Consider the following 9,783-nt stretch of genomic DNA (forward strand, 5'->3'; position numbering starts at 1 on the left):
CCAAGTTATAAAAAGTTTGACTCATGCCTCTGAAACTTCTAAGATATTTTGTAGTATGTTCAAAAAATATAAATAGTAATAATAAAACAAATCACAAAACATTCATTTGGTTAAAACATAATCTTTATTGGTGATAGATAATACATTTTGCACATTACTTTACAGACACCTGGATACTTTTAATTACAAGTGAAATATCGTATTAATATTGATTACACGTACGACAAAGATTACCAGTAGAGATCATAAAGAAGATACAAAAAATTACAAAACTTTTTGAGCTTTTGCACATGAAGTTTTACATTTTAAAAATATGATCTTGGGGAAAATATATTGCAGTTAAAAGTTATGTTAATGTTTCACCTTTGGTAACCTGTAATAAAAAATAACAAAAATTATTTCACTTGGAAACATAAATTTCAATATAATTTGTACTAGGTTTTTTCTCTAAAATCCTTTACGCTTTTTTGAAAATCCAACGCTTCATTACTATGTAAGTTATTATTTACATTATTGAAATTGGCTTAGCGGTCAAAACATCGCCTTGTGGCGAATCATATGATTGCCACCGCCACCTGTGATGTTTTCAACTAGCATAGTTTTTTTATCACTTGTAACAGTTTTATTTTCATAATTATCAAAAGTTCAATTTTGTCATTCAACATTAAAATTAATTCATCATTCATTTAGTTCCAGTTAATCAATTTCACATAGGAATCATCAAATTAAATTCCTATAGCCTCTTCACAAAAATATAAGGTAAATCAATCAATCAATCAATGATATTACTCAAAGTTAATAACAATCTTTCCAGGATTCATGTTGCCATCTAAATGCTCATAATATCTGTTTCTTGTAAATCAATGTAATTTGAAGCTTCCACATTTACTTTATTATTTTTAAGTCAATTTAAATACAATTAGAAAATGATTATTCTATTCCAAAAAATCCACAGGTGATATTAAAAAATATTATTGGGTAATCAGGGTTCACAACGATAGGCGAATAAAGCTTGTTAGTTGGTTTGTTTATTACAATTACTTATTCAGTGGTTGGCAGCTGTTGAGATCGTGTCCTAACGAAAAGTATTTTTTTAAGTGAATAGTGTATTAAATTTGAAGGAGCCTGAGCATCGGAGAATCAATAATTTGACTTGTGATTGTGTGTAATTGATCTAAACTTTGCATACAAAATGATTTATGTCATGTAATTGCATAAGAAAGTGAGCTAGTACAGATGTAAGGTTAGCCAAAAAGAAGCCGGAGAAATATTGCATTGACTTAGGTGGAGAATGGACTTTGAGTTAATTGCAAAAAATCTATGAATTGAAAATTTACCAGGCTTCAAAGCAGGGAACAACCACGGTAAGACAAGGATAGGAAGCTTCGCGAGGAAGAGAGACATTAAAGAGACACACACGGAATAGTAGTATCATCATCAGACCGTTATCTTCTATGGCATTCTGAGCGTCTCAATAATCTTATCAGTTTCACAGTTAGAATAACACCGAATTATTGTATTCAAAATAAACATTTTCATAAATAGAACATTGGTGGAATCTACGGCCCGTAGATAATTGGTTTCGAGCATTCAAAAAGGATAGTAATAATATATAAAAGAAGTATTCAAACATACTTAAAGTGATTAGTGGCATATGAATTAAGAACACCGAAGTCTGCAGAGGATAAAAGCGTTGTACAATATGGTTGAGGTTGAGGAAAAATTAGACAAGATATTTGAAAAGCTAGACACTTTAGAGACTAAAGTGGATCATTTGAAATGTCATCTTGAAAAAGAAGTAAAAGAGATTAGATCTGATATGAAGGAGAAGAATTACAAAACTGAGAGAAGAAAGAAAGAGAGAAAAAATTCAATTTGATGATATTTGGAATTAAGGGTAGGAATTTCTTTGCAATGAGTGAGGAAGTGATGAGTGTTTTGAAGTTCCTGTTCCCGAAATAAATAACAACTATATTAGGGACTTATGGATAATTGATAGGAGGAAGGAAGATCTCCAGTTGGTACACTGAATAAAATCACAATAAAAATTATGATATTAAGGGGGAAAGGAAAACTTCGAGGAGAGCAGCGCTTCAAGAATGTGCAGGTTAAAGAGGACTGTACAAAAGAAATTGAGGAAATCAGGAAACTGTTATTTCCTCATCTTATAAGATTGAAAGAAGAGGGCAAGAAAGTGATAATGGTAGACAATAAACTGAAAAGTTAACGATGAATGGTGGTCACTTGAGGAGTTGAATAAGCAAGAGGCGAACTCTTCGAAAAGAGCTAGAAGCGAAGAGGCATCTCCGAAACAGAAGGAAAAAGGGAACAATTGTACACAAGGGAATCAGTGGGTGAATAAAGAGAAGAAACTGGTCAGAGCCAGCAGCCTGGATAAATATTTCAATAAAAGCGTGGAAAGGAGCACAAATGGCAAACAGGCAGATGAGCGGGGAGAGTCAGAAGACTTGTCTCAGAAATCGGTTGGAACTGGAAGGAATGAGAAAGAAGATTAAACTTCAACTAAACAATCATAGCAGCAACAGGCAGAAAAAGGACTGGATTCATACAGGAACGGAATGGAAATAAAAATATTAGTAACAGAAAATTGATATACATCGGCACATTTAATGCGAGAACAGTTTTAGGCGAGGATAAGATGATGGAGTTGGATAATGGAGGAAATAGAGTGGGACATAGTTGGATTAGCGGAAATAAGACGGAGATATGAAGAAATAGTTGAACATAATAATGGTCATATCTTATGCCATTCAGCAGCCACAGGAGGGCATAGGGGAGTGGGATCCTATATTAACAAAAGGTTGAAAGATGGACTCACAGAATTGAAAGCTATTTCCGATAGAGTTGCCTTCATCCGTTTACAAGTGGGGAATAATAAATGTATAATTATACATGCACCAACAACAGAAAGCGGAGAAGAATAAGTTGATCTGTTCTACCGGTCTGTAGAAGAAGTAATGGCACTTAGGAAACTCGGAGAGAAGTTGATTATCAAGGCAAGGAGTTATGGAAACAGAAGCAGTAGCAGATACGGAGAAGAAGAGCTTACAAACGAAAGAGGGGAGAAGCTGTTAAAGCCACTTAAACTCCTATTCAATAGAATATTGAGAGACAAAGTGATGCCAAAGCATTGGAAAACAAGTAAAGTAATCTCAAGAAGTGATGCAGATTTGATATCCTATTATATTAAGCGAGCAATTTCTGTATTTATATATCTGGTTATTTATGTTTAACGGATCTCGAAAACGGCTCTAACGATTTTCACGTAATTTGGAACATAGTAGGTTTATGATATGAAGATGGTCTCATTCTTGGGAAAACTTGCTGAACGACATTAAAAGGATAATTCATCCTTGGCTGAAACAGCTGCTGATAGTAAAAAAGTGAGTATGTGAAAAATCAAAATATCGCATCCCCGAAATTCATAAGATGACGTAAAGCCAGCTGTGAAAAATAAACACGATCATTTTTTAGAGAATTGTGTTCTGTTTATCAATAAATAAAATAACGAGCGAAGCTCGGTGCCCCGATATTGAAAAATTATAGGCCCATTACTCTATCATCAGTTCTCTATAAAGTCTTTGCCTGCATTATTAAAAATTGGATTATGTATACAGTATTATGAAAATCATCCATCTGCACAAGCAGGATTCAGGCCAGGATACTCAACCGTAGACCTTTTACAAGCAGCCAATCAACTCATTGAAAAGTGCTTAGAGTGTTAGAGTACAATTTACCGGTATATTTAGGATTCGTGGATTTCCACAAGGCATTTGATAGTCTGAGGCATTGCAGGATGTGGGATGCACTGGAAGAAACAGGCATCAGCAGAGACTATTATAGATGTGATTAAGAGTATCTACAAGGATACAGAAGTATTTATTGAGTTGGAGGGAAGAGGAAGGAATATCAAGATAGAGAGAGGGGTAAAGCAGGGTTGTCCATTGTCCGGGTTATCTTCAACTGCTGCCTGGTGTACATATTTAGAAGGCTAGAGTGGGAGGATAGAGGTTTGAGTATCAACGGTTATAAACTCACGAATTTAAGATTCGCCGACGACGTAATGATTGTTGCGGAAAGCGCCTACCAGTTGAAAGAAATGATGAACGAATTGGTAGAAATCAATGGCATGATGAATGCTCAAAAAACAAGAATAATGACCAATTCGGAGAGAGAGGGAGTGGATCTGAGTTGCGGCATCATTGAGTATGTATACTTGGGGCAGACCTTGTCATTCACAAATCGATTGGAAAAAGAAGTGAAACTAAGAATTGACAAGGGATGGAAAAAATACTGGATGTTGAAAAAGATATTCAAAGGAAACTTCTCCAATGATCTAAAAGCGAAAGCCCTGTTATCGTGCGTCCATCCAGCAATATTATATGGGTCACAAACGTGGGCGCTGACAGAAAGGAGGGATAAGAGACTAGAGACGACACAAACAAGAATGCTACGCAGTATCCTGGGAATCAAGCTGAGTCAAAGGTTGAGGAACAGCGATGTATTGAGCAGAGTGAGAGTGAAGTAAATGCAAAAGGAGGCTCACATCGCGATATGGAAGTGGGCGGGGCATGTGGCCAGAATGCAGGAGGACCGATGGACCAAAATGTGCACCGACTGGATACCGAAGGATAAGAAGAGGACGACCAACCACAAGATGAAGGGACGAAATGAATCAGAGAGTCGGCTATGCATGGACCACTACGGCCAGAGGCAGAGAAATGTGATGCAAAATAGTTTCAAAATTATGAAAAGTACTTGATATAAACTGTTGCCAACTCAAATACCTCAAGTAGAGAGGCTTTTTTGAGGCGAATGAAAATAAAGCTATTGTTATTATTTATTCAGTTAAGCCACAGACAATGTGTTTATCTATGGTTAAGCTTACTAGTTGATTTACCAGTATGTACCTGTGCTTTACAATGGAACCCCCTATTTGTTTGGATACAAACACAAGTTTTACCACTTTATAAAATTCTCAAGAAACCTTTAAAAATGTGCTTGTTGATTGAATAAATAAGATCATATTAAAAATTATTCTTCATATTAGAGAATCACTTCATTTATTTCGAGTAAAAAATTAAAAAAATAATACATTATGAAAATTAAATTGAAAAATTCTGCTCACCCTTGCTTCCAAATACTCAATTCTTCTCTCCAGTGTTGTTAGTTTTTCGTTGAGAACAGCAAGGCGAGAGCGACATGACATATCTGTAAATAATAATTTAAAGTAGCCTATTAATGAGAATTGATACTGTGGAATTTCTCCATAATTGATAAAATACAGTTTTATTTTTGTCACATCCACATTTTATACTTTCGTACAGGACTGCAGTTTCGTGTTGAATCCAACAGTATTTTGATAGTTGTCAGCCACTTCCTTTTTCTCTGTTAAATGTTCATCAAGAAGAAAGTCATTGTAACCCTGTCAGGTGTGCATCATTACCACACCAGCCATCGGGAGCTCATTGATATTTTCAGGGTGCACCTCCAGAGATCACATGAATTCTATAGGAGCTCAGCGTTACCCCTCTTCAACAAAATGGCAGTACAGGTGAAGAAGTTGACATTGGGTGTATTTGAGTTATGGAAGAAAAAACAAAGGATAAGAATGGACAACCTTCAAACCGGTGCCACAACTGTCATCCAGCGTCCCGATCCCACTTCGAAACGATCACGAATGGTCTAGAATATTGCATGCCACACATGTCAGTCATCCCACATGTGATCTGTCCTACTACCACGACTCCATTCCCACAGGAATATCTTACATGAGTCGGATCGGATTAGATGTCCGCTTCATGCAGAGTTTTGATCCTACTCTGAACTTCAAATATTCCTGTTAGGCAGGTCACATAACGGGCACGTGTGGCATGCACCATTCTGGGCTACTGTCATGCGTTATCGGATCGGAGTGAAATCGGAACGTTGTATGACAGGCGTGACTCTGGCTTTAGAGCGTAATCACATTGGATACGTATATTTATAAGTACATTGGATAAGTATATAATTTATAAGTACACGTGTGGTCATGCATGACCAAGCGTGCAGATGAGAAACGAAATTTGGAAAGATCATTTTAGGAACACTCACAGTAAACGCGTGCACCGTGCACTTGCTGGTTGCGTTTAGTGTGAGCAGCTATATGGGTACCGTATATGCAAGTCACAACGTGTTTCAATTTTGTTTCTTGGCTCGTGCATGATCTGACGTGCATTTGTAAATATTTGCATTCAATGTGATCCTACCCTTAGACGATAAGACAAGTGAGACGAAAAGTAAACTATTTTTGGGCGAAGCCCATTAATTAAGTCTCTATGAATACCAGTTTACAGGTCTCGAATCTACTTAAATTTTACTAATCAAGCTGTAACAACCAAAACATAATAGTTGCAGAAATGGGTACAGTTTCATACCTGGTGTACGTATTATTGACAAAATATTAAATCACACATCTATTCAAAATGTTTTGTTTTATAATATTTTACAGGTAAAAGGGGTGGTTAGGGAAATTAGGTTTTTTCTTTTAAACGGCAATATTTTGATATTTGAAATACAGTGTAGAGTGTAGGCCTAGTTGGCATTGTATGTATATTGATGCTATATTTATATTAAATATAAAAATTATTATTCGTACAACAGGTATGATACGGACTGCACACGCTGAAATTGCTTATTTGATAACTAGCAATGAAAACTTCCAATTAAACTCGCAAAATGAAAAATAGATAATTTACCGAATGAATTGAGGAAGTCAGTGATCTTTTTAATACTTCCAGTAATCACTTCAATGTATTCTCTATTTGCCCAATCTTGTTGGATCTGCTTTTGAATTGCTTCTCGATGGATAGTTGTCATTATCAGAAAGATATTAAACCTTAAAAAATAATCACTATTTTCTGGAATTTAATTCAAATGCAAAGTAAAACTGCATAAAATGTTGTTTAATTTAAAACTTTTAGATAACAATAACATTCAAATCAGAAAACTAGTGTTATTTATTTATTCAATTTTTTGAGGTTAGGATTTTATTGAACAGTTGATCAGCAAATAAAATAATACAGAAAGTGACTCACGCTCTGAAAATTTAGAGAAATTGTCAGAAACATCTTTAAAAATTTGAAAATACATTTATAAATTTTTAAAACTAGTTTCAACAATACTTTAGGCTTTTATTCGCTAGAGCTTCTTCCTGTTCAGGGGGTCTGGAAACAGCAAAAGTGAATTGATCAATTCTACGTCGTTATATTTGTCCGTTTTCAATTGTATTCAGAATTATAATATTCAAATACAGAGCTTGGGAAGCTCAAATCTCAGTTGAGAGTGAATATTAATCAATTTATAAAGTGACAAAACACGAATATCAACAATAATCAACACTTGAATCACAAATTACAAGTCTCGAACTACCTATTAAACGAAAACTCTTCACTCGAGAACATTTAAAAATTTGTATCACTTTCATTCCAGAGAGTGTGCGCTCAAAAATCGTCTCTACACGAGTGAGAACGCTGCTGCACTCTACAGACTCTGAAGCTTTGTAAACCCGCTCAATTTGATTTGTTTTTGAAAACTATTCCATTTTTACAGATTTCAAGAGAAATTGTTAAAACTATGATGAATTGGTCCCTTTTATCTAATATTATTTTGAATGGATTTTTATTTATTATCAATCATCTTTATTCAAATATAGGCTACATAAAAATGTACAAGAATGCGTCAATTAAAAAAAATAATTTCTTGAAAATAGACCTATAAAATGTCAGTCATAACAAATATATAAAAATTCAAATGTGGTTTTCCAGAAACTCATCCACCGATTTATAGGCTTTTTCTATTAAGAATTTATGAAGGTTAGCTTTGAATTTTCTCAATCCACAAATCCACAGTTAGTTGATAATAGTTTCAAAAAACTTGGAAGTCTATTATAAAATTTGCACCCTGCATAGCTAGGCTTCCTCTCAAATAATTTCCTCCTATGAGGCTGAGTTACAAAGTTTTCTCTCCCTCTAGTGTTGTACGAATGTGTATCGGCTCTAATTCGGAAATTTGTTCTATTTTGGTCAGAATGCACAATCAGCCTGAAAATGTAAATAGAGGGTACTATTATTAGTAGGGATAGTGATCGGAATGCTTCTCTACAAGGGTGGTTGTATCCGAGCCCCGCCATATACCTTATCGCTTTCTCTTGTTGTACAAATACTCTGGATATTTTCCTTTGAAGTACCACCCCAAAGCTCTATACCGTACACAACATAACAATAAAATGTAGCAAAGTACGCCACTTTGACGGTGTTGTGTGGAACATACTTCACCAGATTTCTGATAAGAAAGAGACTTTTACTTACGGTATTTTCACTTTTACTTATGAAGCACCATTTATAATATTTTACATTTGTTACAGTACTGGATTCAGAGTGAGGCCAATTATGCCATTTGGAACACAGAGAAAAAAAAACAATAGAATAGATTTAATTATAATTAAATATTATAATAGATTTAATAAGTTAATTATTTCTCCACCATTGTTTTTAAGGGACGAATTCAAGGATCCAAAGGTTCAAAGAACCCCACACGTCAACCGAAGCTTATTTGTGTTCCCAAGTAGTATGTTGTTAGTTAGGCAAAACAATACGGTACCTGTGCTCTTTACAAGAAGCAGGAGATTTTCCCTATACTATACTCTGTCCAAACTGGCATGAGCGCTGAAAGATTAAGCCGGCCCTCGCTCCCCCACGCGCAGGCACACAGGCCCGGCCTACCTGCACCATTGATATAGATACTATGTATACTATACAGATACAGGTAGGCAGACCATCCCTTTACTCACACACACAAAAGGAGACTGCGCTTGTGTGTGTGAGTAGTAGGAGGGTCGGCCTAATCCTTCAGAGCTCATGCCAATTTGGACAGACTATAACATCCCATTCATCACCCGGTTGCTTGTTGCAATCCAGTGTGATATGCTTGGCAGTCTCTTCAGACTGATTAGTCCTCTTGACCTACGTGAGTTCCACTCCTGGCCTTCTTTGAAGGTCCTACCGCTGAGGAAGGGGCGGCCAAGTTGCCTCTAGGGCATGGGGCCACCCATGACTCAGCCTCTTGACCCACATTTGTGCCTGGAGTTTCACCCATTTCTAGTCTTTTTTTTTCTTTTTGCCCTTCCAAACTTCGCAGGGTCAGAAGCCTCACCTCTCCCAAGAAGTCTGGCCTATATGGCCGTCCTTCTTTGAGCAGTGGTGAGGTTTGGTCACTCCACCCAAAACTCGTGAGCTACGTGAGTTCCACTCCTGGCCTTTTTGTAGGTCCTTCCGCTGAGAGAGGGGACGCCAAACTGTCTCTAGGGCGCCCAGCTACACTCGACTCAGCCTCTTGGCCCACATTTCTGCCTGGAGTTTCACCCATCTCTGGTCTCTTGGGTTTTTGGTTTTGCCCCTCCAAAACTCTGCAGGGTCAAAAGCCTCACCTCTCCCAAGAAGTTTTGCCTGAATGGCCGCCCTTCCTGAGCAGAGGTGAGCTTTAGCCTTTCCACCCACAAACTCGTGACCTACGTGAGTTCCACTCCTAGCCTTTATGTAGGTCCTTCCGCTGAGAGAGGGGACGCCAAACTGCCTCTAGGGCAGGTTTGGTCACTCCACCCAAAACTCGTGAGCTACGTGAGCTCCACTCCTGGCCTTTTTGTAGGACCTTCCGCTGAGAGAGGGGACGCCAAACTGTCTCTAGGGCGCCCAGCCACCCTCGACTCAGCCTTTTGACCCACAT

The 9,783-nt window shown here is 37.0% G+C and overlaps 1 protein-coding gene across 1 annotated transcript; it reads right to left on the reverse strand.

The window, feature by feature from the left end:
* Nucleotides 1-104: 104 nt before the first annotated feature.
* LOC111056794 (probable protein BRICK1-B) lies at nt 105-7,243 on the reverse strand. Its single transcript, XM_022344202.2, has 3 exons — nt 6,759-7,243; nt 5,150-5,232; nt 105-373 (listed from the first exon to the last, which is right to left on the reverse strand). The coding sequence occupies exons 1-3, from the start codon at nt 6,877-6,879 to the stop codon at nt 347-349; spliced, it is 231 nt and encodes a 76-aa protein (XP_022199894.1). The 5' UTR covers nt 6,880-7,243; the 3' UTR covers nt 105-346.
* Nucleotides 7,244-9,783: the final 2,540 nt, after the last annotated feature.

The sequence above is a fragment of the Nilaparvata lugens genome, chromosome 2 (genome assembly GCF_014356525.2).
Source record: "Nilaparvata lugens isolate BPH chromosome 2, ASM1435652v1, whole genome shotgun sequence".
In the NCBI taxonomy this organism is placed as follows: domain Eukaryota; kingdom Metazoa; phylum Arthropoda; class Insecta; order Hemiptera; family Delphacidae; genus Nilaparvata; species Nilaparvata lugens.